Source organism: Centropristis striata, chromosome 7 (assembly GCF_030273125.1).
Source record: "Centropristis striata isolate RG_2023a ecotype Rhode Island chromosome 7, C.striata_1.0, whole genome shotgun sequence".
NCBI classification, from domain to species: domain Eukaryota; kingdom Metazoa; phylum Chordata; class Actinopteri; order Perciformes; family Serranidae; genus Centropristis; species Centropristis striata.
In genome coordinates, this window is record NC_081523.1 from 1,458,886 (window position 1) to 1,483,885 (window position 25,000).

The 25,000-nt window shown below is 35.4% G+C and overlaps 1 protein-coding gene across 1 annotated transcript in view; it reads right to left on the bottom strand.

The window, feature by feature from the left end:
- antxr2a (ANTXR cell adhesion molecule 2a) overlaps positions 1-25,000 on the bottom strand; it is a 171,650-nt gene that overhangs the window by 91,360 nt on the left and 55,290 nt on the right. Inside the window, exons 11-12 of the mRNA XM_059336436.1 lie at positions 10,716-10,794; positions 8,247-8,342 (exon numbers count right to left, since the gene is read on the bottom strand). Of these exons, the coding sequence (XP_059192419.1) occupies positions 8,247-8,342; positions 10,716-10,794 (175 nt within the window). The remainder of the gene's footprint in view (positions 1-8,246; positions 8,343-10,715; positions 10,795-25,000) is intronic.

A 25,000-nucleotide genomic window follows, 5' to 3' on the forward strand; every position in this document is an offset into this window, starting at 1 on the left:
ACTGAACAGTGACTCATTTCCAAAAAAAAAAAATCTGAATAATTTCAATTCAGAACCAGAAACTCCCGAGTGCTGCTGCTTCTTGATTCTTTGATGTGAACTGAGTTTAATTTCCAAACAAATCATAAACAAAGAAATTACCAGCACACAGCTTGTATGACCTCTCAGCTGGCAGCAGGCCACCGCAGAGACGGAGAGAGGGATTGTGGGAAAGAGGTTGTGCATGTGTGTGTGTGTGTGTGTGTGTGTGTGTGAGAGCTGGCAGACTGGGGGTTTAAATATTAACAAGCCACACATGGCCCTCCTCTTGTGCCGCGTCCCTGGATGGAGGCAACAGCAGCTCTCTCCACCAAGACAAACACGTCGGCGGCCAGACATGCTGCAGGGGGTTTACATTTTAATGCCTTTGTTGGTTTTCCAAAATATGCTTCCATCTCATCCTGGAAGGGCTCCCTTCAGGTCCACAAAGCCAGGTGACGTCTATCATTTAAGGGGCGGTGCAGCAGGGAGGAGGAGGAGGAGGAGGAGGAGGAGGAGGAGGAGGAGGTGGAGGGTAAATTTGCCTTCATCAGATGTGAGTAGAAACGGAGCACGGGGCACCATCTGTAGCCCCTCGCTCATCGCCCCAAACCATAATCTGTTGTGGATTTTTGTAAACGGTTAAGTGGGTGAGGCTGTTTTTTTTTTCCTGAGAGCATGAATATATCCAGACTAAAGGGAAGTTTAAACAATGGATTAAAGAGAGGAGCACCTCTAAGTTGTTGGAAAAGAAGAGAAAGAAGAGAAAGCTTCAGAATTTAATTGCATTTATAGTTAAAAATAACCAAGTGAAAAATCGTTAAAATGTGGTTTAAAACTGTATTAAAAGAAGAATCGTTTTAGATATTTTCTTGGGTTGTTCCCAACAATTTTCCGCTAATTTTATTATAAGGTTACTGTCCAATGGCATCATATCCACTTTGCGTTCTTCAGCATTGTGCATTGTCTGCCAGAAAAAAAATGCAGGTGCAGGTCCATAGATGCTGTGTGCAGAGTTTGGTGCAAAACGATGTAACAGCCTAAGAGTTGCCTCCTGTTGCCCATCCCTGGCATATATAGTTAAAAAGTCTATCGTAAAAATGTGGCTTAAAACTGTATAAAAAAAGACCCGTTTTATAACTTTTCTTGGGTTTTGCATTTGCATTTTCTTCAATGGAGTCATATCCACTTTGCATTCTTCAGCATTGTACATATCTGCCAGAAAATAATAGGTCCATAGATGCTGTAAAGCAAAGTTTGGTGCAAAACGATGAAATAGCCTATTGGAGGAGTTCGAAAAAGTAGGTTTGCTACATTTCGCGAATTTGCGGGGGAAAAAAAACGATTGGCAAAAATGGGCATGGCCTATGTCACGAGATTCAGCACAACTCAGTGAACACGTGTATATATTTCTAGTTTCTGAATGTGCGATAAAGTATGTGGGAGTTATTAGCCAAAACTCACTTTCCTTTATTAAAGCGCCACCTAGTGGTGGAAATTCAGGACATTTGTCGCCATGTGTGACTTGGTGAGTTTTCGGGTATGTTCAGCCAGTGAAAAATGTGATCATATGGGACTAAGAATAAAAAATAAATAAATAACCAAAATAAAAACAATGCCTGCTCGGGCCTTAATAACCAAGTGTATCCTAAAAATGTGGCTTAAAACTGTATAAAAAAAGACCCATTTTATATATTTTGTTGGGTTTTGCATTTGCATTTTCCCAAATGTTTCCAATAATTTTCCAGAGTCGTTGCACCAGTCATCAGTCAACGGATTAACATGCACTATGCACATTCTTTGCATTGTTCACGTCTGCCAGAAAATGTCATAAATCAACGTTTTGCTCAGCTTATTTCCCCTTGAACTTTAGATCCAGACGTTTGATGACTAAAATCCTTCATCCAGTTTAAATAAATGCACCACACTTTGGGAACCCCGGCATTGTGCACATCATAAATTAACGTTTGCTCAGCTTGTTTCTTTCTGTTTGATTTTTTGTTTTTATTTGTATACATGCATATTTTATTTTGTGCGGGCAGTATATTTTACATCTTAATTTAATCCTATTTTTAATTTATTTTATCTTATTCCATTTTACTGTTCTATTGTTCACTACATCTCTTTGTATTGTGTTTCTATCTATTTATTGTTTGTGCAGCACTTTGGAAACCTTGTGTTTGATAAAATTGTGCTATATAAATAAAGTGGATTGGATTAAAACTTATGATCCAGACGTTTGATGACTAAAATCCTTTATCCAGTTCAAATATATAGTCAAAAATAACCAAGATTGGATAAAATGTATTGTTAAAATGTGGCTTAAAACTGTATAAAAAACCAAAGAGAGGAGGTAAAGTTAGACAGATTTTATAGTATTTTTTATATTTATTCTCAATATTAAAAACCTTTGAGATCAGATTCATCATTTTATTCTGCTTAATGGCATCAAGAATTTAGAAATGATGTCATTAAAATTTGATTTATTCTCATTCAATACTTTAATTGTCACTAGTTGAATGATGCTGAGCAAACTGTATTATTAATATTTTATTTTTTTATTTATTTATTATTTAAATGGCAAATAATTGATTGATACTCAACATAAAGTATGTTTTTTATTTTTTTTTATTAATTATTTATTTCCTTCCTCAGCAATTCACTGACACTGAACATAATTTATTATATTATATAATTATATTTATTTAAAACATTTTTTTTTAATCTATTTATTTATTATTTATTTTCTTGGTCAGCAACTGACTGGTACTGAACATACAGTATAAATTATTTATTATTATTTTTTATTATTTACTTAAATATCAGCAATCGACTAATACTGATTTATTATTATATAATTATATTATAATATTTATTTATTTAATAATAAATATTTTTAACATTATTATTCACAATTTATTTTAAAATAATATATACTTTATAACAAGGTGTGAATTTTAGTGTATTTATTAAATTTTTTCATTAATATTTTCATTATATTGTTCAATATTTTATTTATTTATTTATGTATTTTTTTATTTATTCATTCATTCATTTATTTATTTATTTTTTTACTATTTTAATTTTTCCCACTTAAAAAGCAAAAGTTTCCGTGCTTCCAAATCATAGAGGAAAGTTAAAAAAAATAAAATTCCCAAATATATATAAACAAAAATTTAAAATCCCAAATATATATATTATACTATTATTAAAATTTTCATTTATAATATGTATTAATGTTAAATATTGTTGAATAAAGTCATTTGTTTAAGAAAGCATCATAACAGTGCAAAATCCACATTGATTATGAGGTTTTTTTTAGCCGATATCGTCCTCTTGTGTTAAACTTTAAGTTTAATTTTAACTTTAAGTTTAAACTTTAAGGTCTGATCAACATGTTTGGATCCTACAGGAACATTTCAGGTTTCACATGAGACGTCTCTGAGCTGTTTGGCTCTGTGTTGTTATTCTCTCTGGGATCAATTTGGGCAAAACTCAGCTGGAAAAACATGAAGTCATGACATCACCAGTCAGGGTTTAATAAAATAACAATATGGAGCTGAGAACTGTTGTGACAGTGGGCGGGTTGTTGACTTTTGTTGCCGCCACCATTCATCAAGTCTGACCAAACCACAACAACATGACCTTTGATGCACAACAATAACTCATCAAACTGGGATTGTTGCATGTTTGGTCATATTTGGTCACTGTGGCTGCAGCTTGTTTGTACTTTCATAAACCAATCCCAGTCGTTCTTAGTGTCTTTTTTTCGTCATTTAGTGTCATTTTTGGTCATTTAGTGTCTTTTTTTGGTCATTTTGTGTCTTTTTTTGGTTATTTAGTGACATTTTTTGTCATTTTGTGTCTTTTTTGGTCATTTAGTGTCTTTTTTTGGTCATTTAGTGTCTTTTTTTTGGTTATTTAGTGACATTTTTTGTCATTTTGTGTCATTTTTGGTCATTTTGTGTCTTTTTTTGGTCATTTAGTGTCTTTTTGTCATTTAGTTTCTTTTTTTTGTCATTTAGTGTCTTTTTGGTCATTTAGTGTCTTTTTTTGGTTATTTAGTGACATTTTTTGTCATTTTGTGTCATTTTTGGTCATTTTGTGTCTTTTTTTTGTCATTTTGTGTCTTTTTTTTTTGGTTATTTAGTGACATTTTTGGTCATTTTGTGTAATTTTTGGTCATTTAGTGTCTTTTTTTGGTCATTTAGTTTCTTTTTTTGTCATTTTGTGTCTTATTTTGGTCATTTAGTGTCTTTTTTTGGTCATTTAGTTTCTTTTTTTGTCATTTTGTGTCTTATTTTGGTTATTTAGTGACATTTTTTGTCATTTTGTGTCATTTTTGGTCATTTAGTGTCAAGTTATAAGTATCTAGGTGTTTACCTGAATGATAAGTTGGACTGGTCCCTAAACACAGACGCTCTCTACAAGTGTCTTTTTTTGTTATTTAATGTCTTTTTTGGTCATTTAGTGTCATTTTTGGTCTTTTTTGGTCTGATCAAACCACAGCCACATGACCTTTGATGCACAACAGCTCAATAACTCATTAAACTGGGATTGTTGCAGGTTTGGTCATATTTGGTCAACATTGTCAACACAGCTTGTTTGTACTTTCATAAACCAATCCCAGTCGTGTTGGGTGGCACTGAGCCTCATGCAGCCATAATGTTGCTGCAAAATCACCAGCAGAGACAGAAAGCATAATAGAGGAAAACAGCACATGAGTGGCGTGACCAATGCAACAGTTGACAGGTTTTTAGCAACATAAAGGCCTCGACAACCCGGCACATATTACGTTTTTTTGTCCCAGAATTACTGCAAATAAAGGCAACAACCAATCAGGTTGTGTTGTTGACTGATAGAGGCTCTCTAGTCTGAACCAAGACAGGAAACTTCTCTTCTTCTACTTTCTAACCCCGACAAAGACGCTACATACTAAATCCTCTCCATCCGTTCTGACCTTTCACAATAAAAGCCCGAGACACGTACATACACCGTGCATGTTTCTGAGAACAAAATCGAATTAACTCAGAAGAAACTCGGTAGTTTCAGCTGTTCAGATGTCACTCTGGGTCCTCTGACTGTACAAATACATATATAAAAACCTTTTATTGAATAAAAGTTGCAATTTAGTGTCTAGAGGTGGTGCCAAGTTTTAAGTCTCTAGGTGTATACCTGGATAATAAGTTGGACTGGTCCCTAAACACTGACGCTCTCTTTTTTTGGTCATTTAGTGTCTTTTTTTGGTCATTTAGTGTCTTTTTTTGGCCATTTAGTGTCTTTTTTTGGCCATTTAGTGTCTTTTTTTGGTCATTTAGTGTCTTTTTTTGGCCATTTAGTGTCTTTTTTTGGTAATTTAGTGTCTTTTTTTGGTATTTTAGTGTCTTTTTTAGGCCATTTAGTGTCTTTTTTTTGGGTTATTTAGTGTCTTTTTTTGGCCATTTAGCGCCTTTTTTTGGTCATTTAGTGTCTTTTTTTGGCCATTCAGTGTCTTTTTTTGGTCATTTAGTGTCTTTATTTGGTCATTTAGTGTCTTTTTTTGGCCATTTAGTGTCTTTTTTTGGCCATTTAGTGTCTTTTTTTGGCCATTCAGTGTCTTTTTTTTGGTCATTTAGTGTCTTTTTTTGGTCATTTAGTGTCTTTTTTTGGTCATTTAGTGTCTTTTTTTGGCCATTCAGTGTCTTTTTTTGGCCATTTAGTGTCTTTTTTTAGTCATTTAGTGTCTTTTTTTGGTCATTTAGTGTCTTTTTTTAGTCATTTAGTGTCTTTTTTTAGTCATTTAGTGTCTTTTTTTGGTCATTTAGTTGCAATTGTTGCAGATTCGCATCCGCTGTCACCAGTCAGGGTTTAATGAAATAACAATAAACGGCTGAGAACTGTTGTGACAGTGGGCGGGTTGTTGACTTTTGTTGCCGCCACCATTCATCAAGTCTGATCAAACCACAACAACATGACCTTTGATGCACAACAGCTCAATAACTCATCAAACTGGGATTGTTGCATGTTTGGTCATATTTGGTCAACATTGTTGCTCACTGTGGCTGCAGATTATTTGTACTTTCATAAACCATCCCAGTGTCTCTGGTGGCACTGAGCCTGATGCAGCAGAACCAATAACAGAGACAGAAAGCATGATGGGAGGAAAATGGTGCAGCTCACATCCAGAGAATCAAGTTTTTAGCAAAATAAAGGCCTCGACACAACGTGGACATATGACAGGTTTCTTTCCAGAATTACTGCATATAAAAGCAACAACAAACAATCATGTTTTGTTGTTTACTGAAGAGGATTATTAGACAACAACACGAAGGCTCCGCAGTCTGAATCAAGACAGTAAATTTCAGTTTTTTTTTCCTTTTAGCTCTGACAAAGACGATCCATACCAAATCCACTCCATTCCTTCTGACCTTTCACAATAAAAGCCCGTTGTTTATGTTCAAGAGAAGAAACAAAAACTTACATTTTTCAGCGTTTTACTGAAAAAAAACCTCTTAAAACAACTTATCAGACTGGAAGATGTCCCTCTGTGTCAACTCTGCACAAATATATATATATATATATATATATATATATATATATATATATATATATATATATATATATATATATATATATATATATATATAAACCTTTTATTGAATAAAAGTTGCAATTGTTGCAAATTTGCATTGCCGGCAGTATGAATATTCGCCGTCAAGTATTTGATTTTACACGTCATTTTTTCGTCACACCCTCTGTGTGTGAAGGCCTTAACATGAAGCTTTTCATAATAAAATATGTGCATACTGTAATAAAATGTTTATTCTACGTTTGAATAAACGTAGAATAAACTGTTATTAGACTTATTTTTGTTCAAGATCTTTGTTCAGATTGTCACATTTGTGTCTTCTAATTGTATCCGACTCTGATTTATCAAAGTAAAACATCCATCTGTTTCCTCTGCAGATGCAAATACTCTATGCCTCTGTGTTTGATAAAAGGAGGAAGTCAGTCATCACCAAAGAGAAATAATAATAATAATAAGAGTATTAATAATAATGGGAGAGGGAGGAGAGAAAAACAAAGTGCAGCTGAAATGAAACACTGGCTGACAGGATTAGTCAAAGAAGAACTGTGTGTTTACCAAAAACACAAGAAGTATTTTAAGCCGGAGCATGAGCACGAAAGATTGAAGCGTGATTAAATGGTAAATAATCTCTGTGATTATTATTAATCACTTCATTCCCCAGGTAGGAAACGTGATCCTCAGCAAACAATCTGCCACTCACTCTCCTCCTGCTGATGATGAGGATGTCTGCTTTTCTTTATTAATAATAATAATAATAATAATAATAATAATACATTTTTTTAAATTTAAAACATCTTTAAAAACAAGACAACATGGTAAAAAACAAGAAACATGAGTTTGTGTTCCTGTTAAATTACTTCTCAGAACTAGTGTGTGAGTGTGCAGGATGTGGCTTCCTCACTTCCTGTTTGAGGTTGTGTTGTGGTGTTGCTAGGCGACCGCGGGTGAACGAGGTGACGGGAGGTGACCGGGTCGAGGAAACAGCTTTTTGAGTCAAGCTGCAATCATGTTCCTTGATTTTACGAGCGCATTCAACACCATAAAAGCATAAAATACTAAAAAAAAACAAGCCGACAGAGACGGGAACACAGCACAGGGGTTCCACAGGGCGCTGTTCTGGATCCACTCCTGTTCTCACTGTACACAGTGGACTTCAAATACAACCCAACATACTGAAAAACAAGCTGACAGAGATGGGAGGGGATCTTTCAAGTGTCTTATTTTGGTCATTTAGTGTCTTTTTTTTGGTAATTTAGTGTCTTTTTTGGCCATTTAAGTGTTGTTGTTGGTCATTTAGTGTCTTTTTTGCTCATTCAGCGTCTTTTTTTTGCCCATTTCGTGTCTTTAATTGTAATTTTGTGTCTTTTTTGGTCATTAAGTGGGGTTTTTTGGGTAATTTTTGATCATTTAGTGTCTCGAGGTGGTGCCAAGTTTTAAGTCTCTAGGTGTATACCTGGATAATAAGTTGGACTGGTCCCTAAACACAGACACTTTCTACAAGTGTCTTTTTTTGGTTATTTAGTTTCTTTTTGGTCATTTAGTGTCTTTTTTTTGGTTATTTAGTGTCTTTGTTCGTCATTCAGTGTCTTTTTTTTTGTCATATTGTGTCATTTTTGATCATTTAGTGTCTTGAGGTGGTTTGATTTGATTTTGAACTCACCACAGTGCAGCAGAGAGGCCAGAACCACCACATGAGGGCCAGAGCCACCAGGATGAAGAGCACCAGGAAGACGATGGCCACCGCCAGCCCGTCTGACTGCAGGCAGGAAACACAATGAACACTTTAATCATCCGGAGAATTCATTTGGGTTCAAAGTGCAAATTGAGACATTAAAATCATTGATTTTGCTACTAGATAGTGAACAAAACGTCATTATAATAATGTAGAAAGATGAGATGCAAAAGAAGAGGTATTTTAATACCATTTTGTCTATTACACACAAATCATAGTACATATGTGAAAGATAATAATAATTAAAAAAAATAAAGATGATAATAAAACTAATAATAATGATAACATTAATAATAATATAGGTATAACATAAATACAAGTAACAGGAACTAAATGGCAAAAACTAAAAATAATAAAAAATAATATTATTTTTAAATATTATTATTAATATTCTATGAAAAAAAAATGATTTAATGGGTTAATCCGGGTGGTATATTTTTCTATTTATACATTTTTTATATCATATTATCATTATTTTTATTTTTTACTATATTTTACTTTTTCTCCACTTCCACATTGTAGAAGCAACTAAATGGCAAAAATGAAAATTTACAATAAAAATATTACATTTTTTATTATTTTATCATTATTTTTGAATATTACTATTCATATTTTATTTAAAAAATCATTAAAGGTGTAAATTAAATTAAATGTATTTATATTATATTATTCATTTGCTTTTTTATATTTAAATTTTTCCCACTTCCATGTGCATCCACATTGTAGAGGTTACTAAATGGCAAAAATTAGAAATCCAAAATGTATTTATTACATTTTATTGATTATTTTAGAATTGTATTTGTAATATGTATTATTATGAATATTTTATTTTTAAAACCATTTTTAAGTTGTAAATTTTATTTAATATACTTAAAAAGATAAAACATTTCCGTGCTTCCACATTATAGAGGCAACTAAATGGCAAAAATGTAAAATTAAAAATATAATTATTACATTTTTTAAATCATTTTATCATTCTCATTTTTTAAATATTACTTTTAATATGTGTATAAATAAATATACACATAAATGTGTAAATTTAATTTATTGTATTTATTTATATTATTATTAGTGTAATATTATTTATTTTCTTTCTTATTTTTTTATATTTAAATTTTTCCCACTTAAAAAACAAAAGTTTTCATGCTTCCAAACCATAGAGGAAAGAGAAAGAAAAATCCAAAATATATATATATTACATTTTGTTTATTATATTAGAATTTTTATTTGTAATACGTATTTTTATCAATATTTTATTTCTAAAATCATTTTTAAGTTGTACATTTCATTTATTAGACTTTACTTTTTCCCCACATAAAAAAACATTTTGTGCTTTCACATTGCGTGCATTAAAAATAAAAATAAACATGTGGTGAGAAGCGATGAAGTAATTTCTGCAGAAAAAGATTCATCACATGATAAACATGCAGGAGGAAGATGAGACAGTTCTGCTTATTAAAGCATAAAGTCAAACCACAATATGAGCAACACGAAGTGAAACATGAAGTCAGGAAATAAGGTTCAGGTTCTGAAACAGAGGTGTGAAGTCAGACGAGAAGAAAAGACAGAAAGAGTTCCAGATGTGATGAAGGTAATATATATATATATATATATATATATATATATATATATATACTATATATATACTGCATTCATATCTGCCAATTTATTAGTCAGGCGGCTTAGCTAAATAAAGGGGACACGTCGGACAAAAGCACCACATTTTTTCCACGTGCTCTCTATCACCATAGGTTTCAATTTTTGGTAGGAGCCACTTCATCAAGATGGCCGATCCGAGATGGCACCCATATAAAGTCTATGAGAACCAACACATCTTCCAAGCCACTCAGAAGGTCAATCTTGGTGTCAAAATCTACATTTTCTTGGTCAAGGAATCATTTAAAGCTGTTGAGAATATCACTAGATGATTATTTGATCAAATAGAAATGTTCATTTTCACCCAGACTGGTAGGCAACTCGCTTCAAGTGCTGCAGCAGAGAATCCTGAGCTGAAAATGTTTGGAATCTAACAATTATGTAAATACATGGCCAAAATGAACATATCTATTTGATCATCTAGGGATATTCTCAGTAGCTTTAAATTATTCTTTGACCCAGAAAATGTATATTTTGACACCAAGATTGACCTTCTAAGTGGCTTAGAAGATATACTGGTTCTCATAGATTTTATATGGCTGCCATCTCCGATCTGCAATCTTGATGAAGTGGCTCCTACCAAAAATTGAAACCTATAGTGATAGAGAGCATGTGGAAAAAATTTGGTGCTTTTGTCCGACGTGTCCCCTTTCTTCCCAAATCTGGTCCTAAACCGCCGGACTATATGCATTAAATGTACATATATATATATATATATATATATATATAATGGAGACTCACACATGTGGAGGCGGAGATGGTGTGGGCGCTGGAGATGAAGGATTTCCCGTTGTTGAGGCTTATGAGGACGTCCATCGTCCTGCAGAGAAACAAACCATAAATGTTACAGTTATGAATCAAATGAACCAAATCTGATGCACAAAGTAGATCTGCAGGTTGGCATCATGTGCCAATATTAGCTTATTAGTTTTAGTGCATGTTTATATACATTTAATGCATATATTGGCATTATTTTGTTAGACTGCATATTTAATATTCTTACCATCATTATTTTAAAGTAAAGATTACTTATCAAACTGGAATTATCATGCATCTGTTAATATCTTTCATTATATTAAGAGACAATCTATTTCCAAGAGAGAGAGAGAGATTTTTTAACACAAAAATAATGTGTCCTTTTCCTCTTGATTTGAGAGAACATCACGTCTAAAAAGCGCCGTCAGTCACATCTACACACATTTTTATTTAAATAATTAATAAGGAACAACTGTCCTTCAGTAGATATCTGAAATACAAGCGATAGCTGCAAATAATGTTTGTGTTTAAGTAAAAAACAAAAAAAGAACCTATCAACATCACACTGCAAAAAAGTCATTTTACAACCTTTTTTGATCATTTTGGGGGGTTTTGTGTGTCATTTTGTTTAATTCAACATATTTTTTGGGTCATTTTGTGTCTTTTTTTGTCATTTTACATCCTTTTTTGATCATTCTGTTTTTTTGTGTATCATTTTTGGTTAGTTTTACATATTTCTTTTGTAATTTTACGCATTTTTTTAATCATTTTGTGTCTTTTTTGGTCATTTTACATCTTTTATGGGGGGTAATTTTGAGTCTTTTTTGATCTAAAGTCGTATTATTTATCAGCAGATTGAAGAAAAATGCATTGAGGAACTCCTAGAAACAGGCAGTGTTAAGAGTTCAACATGCATGTTAAAAAATTAGCAAAATCATTTGCAGTGTACAAAACATCTTTTAAGACTTCTCCTAGTAACATTTCTGTGTGTATTGTGGTCCATGAACCCTTGGCTGTGATAAAGAAGATAAAGAACACAATGGCTGCAGATAGGGAGGCAGGAAGCGGCTCGTTACCACGGCGATGTGACCTGCCTGGCGCTAACAAGGCTGTGAACTCCTATGACTTATTTAGAGGGGAAGAAATGCAGAAGCCAAAATGGGCACAATTAAAAGCCCTAATGATGAACGGCACCGCAATCTCCATATGTCTATTACGCCCAATCCAATTACTGCAGCTTTAATGAGAAGTCAGGCTACGGAACGCCTGGATCCTCTCAGAGAGGAAGAGGAGGGCCCAGTGTGTGTCTGTGTGTGTGTGTGTGTGTGCTGCAGAATAATAACGGGAGAGCTCTTTGCTTTGCTGACCAAAAAAAGACTCAAAATTATTTTACAAAGATACAAAATGACCCCAAAAAAGACACAAAATTACTAAAAAAGACACAACATTAATTTTAAAAGACACGAAATGACCAAAAAAGACACAAAATTACTAAAAAAAGACACAAAATGACCAAAAAGACACAATATTATTTAAAAAGAGACAAAGTGACCCAATAAAGACACAAAATGACCAAAAAAAGACAAAAAATTACTAAAAAAGACACAAAATTAATTTTAAAAGACACAAAATGACCAAAAAGACACAGAAATACCCAAAAAAGACCCAAAAAAAGACCCAAAATGACTAACAAAGACACAACATTAATTTTAAAAGACACCCAAAATTATTTAAAGAGACAAAATGACCAAAAAAAGACCAAAGAAGACACAAAATGACAGAAAAAAACTCAATTACTTAAAAAAGACACAAAATGACCAAAAAAGACACAAAATTACTAAAAAAAAAGACACAAAACGACCAAAAAGACACAGAATTATCAAAAAAGACACATTATTTAAAAAGAGACAAAGTGACCAAAAAAAGACACAACATACATTTTAAAAGACACAAAATGACCAAAAAGATACAGAATTACCAAAAAAGACACAAAATGACCAAAAAAAGACACAAAATGACCAAAAAAAGACATAAACTGACCAAAAAAGGCACTAAATTACAAATAAAAAGACAAAAAATAACAGAAAAAAACTAAATTACTAAAAAAAGAAAGAAAATGACCAAAAATCCAATCCTCTCAAACACACAGAGAGACGAACAAGTGGGCCCACTGCTATTGTCTGTGTGTGTGTGTATGTGTGTGTGTGTGTGTGTGTGTGTGTGTGTGTGTGTGTGTGTGTGTGTGTGTGTGTGTGTGTGTGTGTGTGTGTGTGGCCCCGAGGCGTGGCCGGGGGCCTCTGGTCCTCCTGTGGTTAACAACAGATGAGCTAGCAGACCATGTGTGCATTACTATGCAGCCGCTAACACACAATGCTGCTAACTGACTGCTTCACACCTTCTCCTGGTTTAGCCCAGATAAATATTTAAAATAAAATACACGGGACCTTAGAACCAGGATGAACTCAGACACTTTAGACCAGGGGCCTCAAACTTAAACTACCCAGGGGCCGCTGGAGGCAGGATCAAAATGACCAAAAAAAGACACAAAATGACTAAAAAAGAGATACAAAAAGACAAAAAAAAGACCCAAAATGACCAAAAAAGACACAAAAAGACACAAAATGACCAAAAAAAGACACAAAAACCTCCCAACTTCTCCTGATCATAAATGTTTGAATGTCCAACAATAGGAAGACTCTAAAACATGGGTGTCAAACTGGCGGCCCGCGGGCCAATTGTGGCCCTCGTGACGATATTTTGTGGCCCCCACCTTGATATGAAAGTTTAATGTGAGTTTTATATGAATGGTACTTTACCGTGTTGTGTGTGGAAGGTCCCTTTAATTACTTTTTTTGGTAATTTTGTGTCTTTTTAAAATCATTTGGTGTCTTTTCTAGTAATTTAGTGTCTTTTCTAGTAATTTAGTGTCTATTTTAAACATATGATTGTGAAGCAGTTGATAGAACGTCTTTGCTCAGCAGCTCAGCAGCCTTTGGTTGATAGCTTGGTTGGTTGGTTGGTAGGTTGGTAGGTTGGTAGGTTGGCAGGTTGGCTGGTTGGCTGGTTGGCTGGTTGGCTGGCTGGTTGGTAGGTTAGTTGGTAGGTTGGTAGGTTGGTAGGTTGGTTGGTTGGTTGGTTGGTTGGTTGGTTGGTAGGTTGGTAGGTTGGTGGGTTGGTGGGTTGGTTGGTTGGTTGGTAGGTTGGTTGGTTGGTTGGTTGGTGGGTTGGTGGGTTGGTTGGTTGGCTGGTTGGTAGGCTGGTTGGTTGGTTGGTTGGATGGATGGTTGGTTGGTCGGTTGGTTGGTTGGTTGGTGGGTTGGTGGGTTGGTTGGTTGGCTGGTTGGTGGGTAGGTTGGTTGGTTGGTTGGTTGGTTGGTTGGTTGGTTGGTTGGATGGATGGTTGGTTGGTTGGTTGGTTGGTTGGTTGGTTGGCAGGTTGGTTGGCTGGTTGGTTGGTGGGTAGGTTGGTTGGTTGGTTGGTTGGTTGGTTGGTAGGTTGGTTGGTTGGTTGGCAGGTTGGTTGGTTGGTTGGCTGGTTGGTTGGTTGGTTGGCTGGTTGGTTGGTTGGTTGGTTGGCTGGTTGGTTGGTTGGCTGGTTGGTTGGCTGGTTGGTTGTTTGGCTGGTTGGGTGGTTGGTTGGTTGGTTGGCTGGTTGTGGCTGCATGTTAACGGAGAGGCTGAGGGGAGAGAGTCCTCCAGCTGACAGCCTCTCTCCTGCTAACGGAGGGCAGGTTGTTAATCAGGAGGAGGTGTGGACGTCGGCGTGAAGGAGGAACGCTCCCAAGAGAGTTACACTGACGAACAACCCCCCCCCCCTCCCTCCTCCTGACATCACCGGACATCCTTAACGCTCCGACACACTCAGACACGACTGACTGCTAATTTAGCAGCTAGTTACTGTTGAGTAGGCAGAATCTGCTGCAGCACAGAGACATAAGTCATCACGCTCCTCTCTTCCTCACCCTTTTAATTCTCAGAGATATTAACAAAAGAGTGATTAGTAATGGAGGAAAGACAGTCAGCGACTATCACACCGTTGTTTAAATCATTTGTCAAGAATAAAATGACTTAAAGTTCAATGTTTCCAGCTTGTCTGATTGGAAAATTGGCTGATTTTCTTGTTTTTTTTGTTGCTGTTACATAAAAAACTTTTGGAATAAAAAAAATATATTTTGGGCTGCTTGTTGCACAAAACAAGACTTGGAAGCTGTGATCGAGAGCTCTGGAAACTTGATTTATGCAAAAATAATGATCATGACAATTATTAGTTGAACTTTCCTGTGAATATCTGGTGATGCTGCACCAAAACATTTATGCTTTCTTTGCAGAAACATGCCTGCTGCAGCACAGAGGCATAAGTCATCATGCTCCTCTCTTCCTCACCCATTTAATTCTCAGAGATGTTAACAAAAGAATGATTAGTAATGGAGGAACGACAGTGAGAGGTTCCACTGTTACAGTCAGAATGAGTGGTCAGATTTTTCAGTCATTTGTCAAGAATAAAATGACTTAAAGTTCAATGTTTACAGCTTGACATTATTTTTGCATAAACTTGATTTATGCAAAAATAATGATCATGACAATTATTAGTTGCAGCTTTGTTGTCAAAATCTGGTGATTCTGCACCAAAACATTGAAGCTTTCTTTGCAGAACCAGAACCAGAACCAGAACCATGCCTGCTGCAGCACAGAGACATAAGCAGTGCTTGGAATTTGAGATGAAAAATTCTGGTTCAACTGCTCATAATTCATATCTACACTAAAGTTATGACCCATGTAGCATCGATTTAAGTGGTTGCAAGCTGAACATGTTGGGAACTACTGAAACAAATGTGATTTGTAGGATAAAAAAAGGCTAAAACCAGCAATAAATTTGGACATTTTGCAACAAAAAATGACTCATATTCTAAAATTAGCTCTTCTTTTTTGACCTACAAAAAGTGTTGTAAACAGTAGTGATGTCACTTAGAACTTTTTGAATTTTCTGAATTAAAGAAATAAGGCTTGCATCAAGTCTCACAGGAGTTTGGTCCTCTAAGTTTCCAGCTGCCAGCAAACACGTCAATGTTGCAGCATTAGTCGGCGTGTTAGCATGTTAGCATGTTAGCGTGTTAGCTTGTTTGCATGTTAGCGTGCGTGTGGTTGTCTCATTCCGGAGCTCAACTTCTCATCTGGTCCCCAGGAAAATGAGAATACTGCACTGCTCTTGCAGTGGAGTAAAAGAATAAAGTTACAGAAAATGGAAATACTCCAGTAAAGCAGAATACTTGAGTAAATGTACTCAGTTACTTTCTTTGCAGAATTATGGTGAAATGTTCGACAGGCAGCTCCAGGACATAAAGAGTTAAAAAGGCCTGTAAAAAACGAACGGAGTGACTTTAAAAAGCAGCCTCGGATGAATTATTTACACCGACGCTCGCTGTCATTTAACTTTCGGGCGGTGAGAGTCGGAGAGTGACACGAGCAGCGAGCTGCAGCTGCTCCACGGTGGATAAATGGGAGATGAGAGGACCGAGGGAGCAGTCGGGACCTGAGACCTGAACAGGGACACCAGTTGAATGGCAGAAGGCTTCTTCCCCTCTGCAGATCTTTGGCTCCACAGAGGATCCACTCGGTCCCCTGGCTCGCCATAATCTGTCAGAAAAGTAAGGCGGGCGTGACACTAAGCCGTGGTGATGCGATACATCTGGAGCGGCTGACAATGGTGACGCTAATGGCTCTCAAAGTTCCCTTAAAGACGTGGAAAGTGAGCAGGCTGAATAATTGACGGTGGAGCATATGCAGGAGCTGTCAGCAGGCATCCAGGACGCATCAGTCTGCAGCATCAGAGTTCTGATGGAGCCGGTCCTGCTGCAGCCAGGGGACCCCGAGGAGGAGCTAACATGCTAACGCGCTAACACGCGAACTGAGTCTTGACCCATGTAGAGAGTCACAAGATAAACATGTTGGGAACCACTGAAACAAACGTGTTTTAGGGTTAAAAAGGCCAAAACAAGCAATAGATTTGGACATTTTGCACCTAAAAATGATTCTAAAATGATCTTTTTATTTGATCTCCACACTGTGTTGGACTGCTGCAACATTAAAGGATGTTTCCTGGTTTTCTGACTCCTTTAATGCAAATCCTGAAACACAAATCTTCACCTTTTTCTGACTTTTTTCCAATGCATGTGTCCACTTTTTATTTATTCATTTAATTCAGAAAATTCAAAAAGTTCTTCTTTTTGTAGGTAAAAAAAAGCTAATTTTACAATATGAGTCATTTTTAGTTGCAAAATGTCCCAGTTATTTGCTTGTTTTAGCCTTTTTTATCCTACAAATCACGTTTTCCCGGGGACCAGATGAGAAATTGAGCTACGGAGTGAGACAACCACACGCACGCTAACATGCTAACAAGCTAACACGCCAACACGCTAACACACCGACTGATGCTGCAACATTAAAGGATGTTTTCTGGTTTTCTGACTCCTGTAATGCAACTCCTGAAACACAAATCTTCACCATTTTCTGACTATTTTCCAATGCATGTGTAAACTTTTTATTTATTTATTTAATTCAGAAATTCTAAGTGAGACCACTACTGTTTACAACACTTTTTGTAAGTCAAAAAAAGAGGTCATTTTAGAAGACGAGTCATTTTTAGTTGCAAAATGTCCCAATTTATTGCTTGTTTTAGCCTTTTTTTATCCTACAAATCACGTTTTCCTGGGGACCAGATGAGAAGTTGAGCTCCGGAGTGAGACAACCACACGCACGCTAACACGCTAACATGCTAACACGCCAACACGCTAACACACCGACTCATGCTGCAACATTAAAGGATGTTTTCTGGTTTTCTGACTCCTTTAATGCAAGTCCTGAAACACAAATCTTCACCTTTTTCTGACTTTTTTCCAATGCATGTGTCCACTTTTAATTTATTTCTTCAATTCAGAAAATTCAAAAAGTTCTAAGTGACATCACTACTGTTTAGGACAGTTTTTGTGGATCAAATAAAGAGCTAATTTTAGAATATTGCTTGTTTTAGCCTTTTCAATCCGACAAATGACATTTTCCTGGGTACCAGAGGAAAAGTTGAGCTCCGGAGTGAGACGAACACACACACGCTAACACGCTAACACGCTAACACGCCAACACACAGACTGATGCTGCAACATTAAAGGATGTTTTCTGGTTTTCTGACTCCTGTAATGCAACTCCTGAAACACAAATCTTCACTGTTTTCTGACTATTTTCCAATGCATGTGTCCACTTTTTATTTATTTCTTTAATTCAGAAATTCTAAGTGAGATCACTACTGTTTACCAAACTTTTTGTAGGTCAAATAAAGAGCTAATTTCAAAACAAGAGTCATTTTTAGTTGCAAAATGTCCAAATCCTACATATCACATTGTTTCAGTGGTTCCCAACATGTTTACCTTGTGACTCTCTACATGGCTCACTACTTTAGTGTAGATATGAGATATGAGCAGTTATACTAGAGGTTTTCCTCTAAAATTCTTATTTCTAAGGTTTTAAGGCCTCAAAGTACCCACAAAGTCAAATAAAGAGCTACTTTTAGAATAAGAGTCCCTTTTAGTTGCAAAATGTCCCAATTTATTGCTTGTTTTAGTCTTTTTTAATCCTACAAATCACGTTTTCCCGGGGACCAGATGAGAAGTTGAGCTCCGGAATGAGACAACCACACGCACGTTAACACGCTAACATGCTAACATGCTAAAAAGCTAACATGCTAACACGCCGACTAATGCTGCAACATTGACGTGTTTTCTGGCACCTGGAAACTTAAAACCAAACTCCTGTGAGAATTGATGCAAGTCTTATTTCTTTAATTCAGAAAATTCAAAAAGTAGTCAATGAGTCATTTTTTGTTGCAAAATATCCAAATGTATTGCTTGTTTTAGACTTTTTTAATCCTACAAATCACATTTGTTTCAGTAGTTCCCAACATTTTCAGCTTGCAACCACTTAGATCGATGCTACATGGGTCATAACTTTAGTGTAGATATGAATTATGAGCAGTTGAACCTGAATTTTTCCTCTAAAATTCTTATTTCGAAGGGTTTTACGGCCAGCAAGCCATGTAGAAAAAGATCTGTGACTGACATTTAAACATATTTTGACCATATAAAGCATCAACTCTAATCCAAGGAGCCATTTGTCTCTTTTATTTCTGTAAATATTACAGACTTACTTTCCTCAGTTGTGTAATCCGTCACAGTGAACAAGTCCAAAATAGTTTTGGCAATGCCAAATTATTATGTGATAACGCTGTGAAAATGCAGACTGATTGGAAAAGATTTCCAAAGAATGAGCAACAAGAAGAAAGAAGAACTAGAGAAACCATAAATGTGGTGGAAAAAAACCTGAAAACTTGAAGAGAAAGTCAGCTGCATCATTTCTGAACTGATTATCTGAGATGTTACAAGATACTGTGGATGATAATTATTAAAGTGGTGAGAGGAGAAAATGATTGTTACACAAAATTCTGTTCATTTTTCTGACTTTATAGGCATTTTCAGGCCTGAATTTTAGAGGAAAAGCTCTGGTTTACCTGCTTATAATTCATATCTACATAAAAGTCTTGACCCATGTAGAGAGTCACAAGATAAAAATGTTGGGAACTACTGAAACAAACGTGTTTTTTAGGGTTAAAAAAGCCAAAACAAAGAATAGATTTGAACATTTTGCGCCTAAAATAAGTAATTTAGTGTTTTTTCAGTCATATTGTCTTTTTTTTTGTCATTTGGTCACTTTTTTTTGTTCAATTTTGTCTTTTTTGGTAATTTTGTGTCTTTTTTTGGTCATTTTGTATCTTTTTTTTAAAGTAATTTTGTGTTTTTTTGGTGATTTTGTGTCTTTTTCTGGTCATTTTGTATCTTTTTTTTGAAGTAATTTTGTGTTTTTTTGGTCATTTTGTGTCTTTTTTAAGTATTTTTGTCTTTTTTTGGTCATTTTGTATCATTTTAAAGTAATTTAGTTTTTTTCTGTCATTTTGTGTCTTTATTTGTTGTAATTTTGTGTATTTTTTTGGTCATTTTCATACTGCCTCCAACGGCCCCCAGGTAATTTGAGTTTGAGATCTCATTTGTTCTTCACTGTGTTGGACTGGAAGAATATCTGCCACTTGGGATTCTTTTGCATGTTTTAGCTTATTTTTGTTTTCTGGCACTAAACAGAGCTTAAATCATCCTACATTGCATGTACAGGTGCATATCCATAAAATAGAATATCATAGAAATGAAACATTTCATGTCTTCATTTATTTAATTTCTTTTAATTATAATAGTTGTATCCATGATAGTTATTATAAGATCATTATCAACTTAGTTTTTTCCTAAATGAAGGCAGTAAGAACCTTTTATTATGAATAGCTCAGTTTGCATTATTTATTATTAACTTAGTTTTTACACTTATAACTTAATATCCATTACTAAGTGACATTTCCTCCATATATAGTTCCATCATGTCTGTCCCACAGTCAAACACCAGGACGTCTTGTCTTCATCCCCACTGCAGCAGATGGAGTTTTAATTATTGACTAGCATTAGCATTAGCATTAGCTACTGTACCTGTTTTGTAAAGCAGGTGTCGACTTCCCCCCAGGAGTGATATTAGTGTTCACAAGTGGATGGTGCATCATTTTAAGAGGTCGCGAGCTGAAAATGTTGGGAACTACTGAAACAAACGTTTTTTATAGGGTTAAAAAGGCCAAAACAAGCAATAGATTTGGACATTTTGCAACTAAACATGACTCTAAAATGATTTTTTATTTGATCTCCACACTGTGTTGGACTGTAAGAATGTCTGCCACTTGGGATTCTTTTGCATGTTTTAGCTTATTTTTTGTTTTTTCGCACTAAGAAGAGCTTGAATCATCCGATATTGCAGGTACAGGTGCATATCAATAAATTAGAATATCATAAAAAAGTTGATTTATGTCAGTAATTAAATTCAAAAAGGTGAAATAAGACATTATATAGATCCATTACACACAGAATGAAACATTTCATGTCTTCATTTATTTAATTTCTTTCTAAAAATGACTCTTATTTTGAAATTAGCTCTGTATTTGATCGACAAAAAGGTGTCATATTTTCTGAATGGCATGTTTTAGCTTATTTTTGAATTAAATAAATAAAAAGTGGACACATGCATTGGAAAATATAAAAGCCAGAAAAGGGTAAAGATTTGTGTTTCAGGAGTTTAATTTATTTAATTTCTTCTAATTATAATGATTGTATCCATGATACAGATATTATAAGATCATTATCAACTTAGTTTTCTGAAATGAAGGCTGTAAGAACCTTTTTATTATGAAAATCTCAGTTTTTGCATTATTTATTATTAACTTAGTTTTTACACTTATAAATTAATATCCATTATCATGTGACTGAACATCCAACATGTCCGTCCCACAGTGAAACACGGGGACGTCTTGTCTTCATCCCCCACTGCAGCAGATGGAGCAGCGTTTAATTATTGACTAGCATTAGCGTTAGCATTAGCATTAGCTAGTGTACCTGCTTTGTAACGCAGGTGTTAACTTCCCCCTCAGTTATCTTTTCCCCTCCACCGTTATTGTGAAAACACCAGGTGAGGACATGCTGCTACAGGGGAGCAGCCACTTAACCTCTGGTTGGAGGCCCCAGCAGGGGACGCTGGGTCTCCTGACGGGGGCCCTCAGAGGGGGGAGGAGGGGAGGAAGGAGGAACAGCAGATGCCAGAGTTTGGAGGCTGATGCAGCAGCTGTCAGCCCAGATGATGCCTCCTCCTCCTCCTCCTCCTCCTCCTCCTCCTCCTCCTCCTCCTCCTCCTCCTCCACCGACGGAGGACGCTGTGATTCCTGGACGTCCCGGTGGGACGGGAAGCTGCAGCTGAGACACTCAGAGACTTCTGCTGCAGCTGAGATATTTTAGTTTATGGGCTGAAATATGAGCCACCAGAAACTGAATCACATCGTTTGAATTTGTATTGTTCAATTTGAATCGTTGCATTGAAAAACTGAATCTGAATTGTAATTTGAAGTTAATTTATTAGTTTGGAACTGAACATTCAGTGCTCACAATTCAAATTAAATTTGCAAAATTCAATTTCAATTTTCTGCGACAAACATCCAGGTAGTTGAGGAAGAGCAATCGAGCTCAGATACACAGATCGCCTCTTCGGCCAATCAGCACCTCCGTTTTCTTTTGTAACATTTGTTGCTACCTGGTTGCACAAAATGACCAAAAAAGACACAAAATGACAAAAAAAAAGACACAAAATAAAAAAAAAGGCACAAAATTACCAAAAAAGACACAAAATTACCAAAAAAAGACACAAAATTACCAAATTTTAAAAAAAAAAAGACCAGCCCTTGTGATGATATTTTGTGGCCCCCACCTTGATATGAAAGTTTAATGTGAGTTTTATATTAATGGCACTTTACCGTGTTGTGTGTGGAAGGTCCCTTTATTTACTTTTTGGGGTAATTTTGTGTCTTTTTTTTTTAATGATGTTGTGTCTTTTGGTAATTTGTAATTTTGTGTCAGATCAAAAATCCGAAATGGAAAATCAGGCACCAGGAATGAATTTGATTGACGTGACCCGGAAGTTTGACTGTTGGTCCAGTGAGCCGTTATTCTCTTCTCCGTAGTTTTATAATAAAAAACAAATAACAAAATAACCAGTCAATTTTTCATTTAATTATTTGATTTTTGATTTGCCAATTGAAAATGGAAAGAACGAATGATACACAGATTCAAATTGAACAATACAAATTCAAAATTATGTGATTCAAATTCAGTGTTTTAATGCAATTATTCAAGTTAAGCAATTCAAAATTCAAATATAAATAATTCAAATTCAGTTTCTGGTGGCTCATATTCCAGCCCGTATATATATATATATATATATATATATATATATATATAAACGCTGTGTGTCAATGTTGTGTCTTTTTGGTCATGTTGTGTCTTTTATTAAAGTAATTTCGTTTCTCTTCTGTCTTTTTTGGTCTTTTTTTGTCATTTTGTGTCTCTTTTACTTGATTTTGTGTCTTTTTTAAGTAATTTTGCATATTTTTTGGTCATTTTTGTCTATTTTTTGTCATTTTGTGTATTTTTCAAGTTATTTAGTGTTTTTTCAGTGATTTTGTGTCTTTTTTTAAGTTATTTAGTTTTTTTCTGTCATTTGTTGATTGGCCAAAGAGGTGCTCTGTGTATCTGAGCTCGATTGTTCTACCTTTAACTACCTGGATGTTTGTCGCAGAAAATTTAAATAGAATTTTGCAAACTGAATTTAAATTGTGAGAACTGAATGTTTCAGTTCCAAACTAATAAATTACATTTCAAATTACAATTCAGATTCAGTTTTTCAATGCAATGACTCAAATTGAACAATACAAATTAAAATGATGTGATTCAAATTCAGTGTTTTAATGCAATTATTCAAGTTAAGTAATTCAAAATTCAAAAATAAATAATTCAAATTCAGTTTCTGCTTCCACATATTCCAGCCCTTACATATATAAACCCAGTCAGCGAGGTGAAGCAGCCAGAGAGGCCTCACGTGGAACAAAACAGCTGAATAAAAAGAAAAAGGGGGAACAGGGAGAAGGATTGTTCTCCGGCTGAGTAGATCCGTGTTAACGCGGCGCCCCGTGTGCCGGAGACGCATCAGAAGCAGGAGCAGGAGCAGGAGCAGAATGAGGAGCAGCCAGATGGACGGAGAGGAGGTTTCCGGGCGGTGCTCCTGGTGCAGGTGGTCCTGGCTGCAGGGACTGTCAGCGCCTGGTGAATTATTGAAACGGGAGCGTGGAGAAGGGAACGGCTGCATCTGTCACACATCCTCTTAGAGCCCCTCCAGCAGATGTGTTTACTCACACAACTGCTTAATGGGTCACCGTCGCCACGCCGACAACACTTCATTAAGCACAACGTTTGCAAATGGCGGGCACGCAGCGCTGCAGGCCCCGTGGCGTACAGATGTAGCGCTTAGCTCCAGCTCTTTACTGCGTCCTCACTGGGTTGATTGGTGATAAACCAGTCCAACTGGTGGACACCACTCTGGACTGGACGGCTCATTTTGGACAAGTCTTTGGTGTAATTTGTCAGTTTTCTGCAACAAACATGCAGGTAGTTGAGGAAGAGCAATCGAGCTCAGATACGCAGATCGCCTCCTCGGCCAATCAGCACCTCCGTTTTCTTTTGGAACATTTGTTGCCACCTGGTTGCCATGGCGCAGGAACGCAAATATCAAAATGACCATAAAAAGACACAAAATTACTAAAAAAAAATAATAATAAATTACTTAAAAAAGACACAAAATGACCAAAAAAGACACTAAATTACAAAAAAAAAAGACATAAAATGACAAAAAAAAGACACAAAATTACAAAAAAAAAGACACAAAATTACAAAAAAAAGACGCTAAATTACAAAAAAAAGACACAAAATGACAAAAAAAGACACAAAATTACCAAAAGAGACACAAAATGACCAAAAAGACACAAAATCACTGTTCAATTCAACATCCAGTACTGGATGTCTCATTTTGGACAATTCTTTGGTGTTATTTGTCAGTTTTCTGGGATGAACATGCAGGTAGTTGAGGAAGAGCAATCGAGCTCAGATACGCAGAGCGCCTCTTCAGCCAATCAGCATCTCCGTTTTATTTTGTAACATTTGTTGCCACCCGGTTGCCATGGCGCAGGGGTCTCAAATATCAAATATCAATTGCACTATTGCACTTAAGGCCTTGGACTTTTTAAAACATTGTCACTTAGATTTATATTTTATTTATACATATATTGCTGACAGCGTTGATAATGTTGTGTTTTGTTTGAAGCATTTTTCTATATTGATATAAATATCAATATTTTGTACTGTGCAACTGGAGGAGGACTGCTCCAAACAAAATTTCGTTGTCTTGTACAATGACAATAAAGTTCTATTCTATTCTATTCTATTCTATTCTATCAAAATGACCATAAAAAGACACAAAATTACTAAAAAAAAAGACACAAAATGACAGAAAAAAATAAATTACTAAAAAAAGACACAAAATGACATCTGGCACAAATGGCAGCTCTGTATGAGAGTGTATACTGTATATATATATATATATATATATATATATATATATATATATATATACATATATATATCTTCCTGTGTAAAATCCCTTCAGAAAGTCACGTTCCTCTTGGAGCATCTGGCAGAAAAACATACTTTTAAGCAGTATTTTCTCTGTGTTAATTCTGATGAATTTATATTAAAGATCTCAGT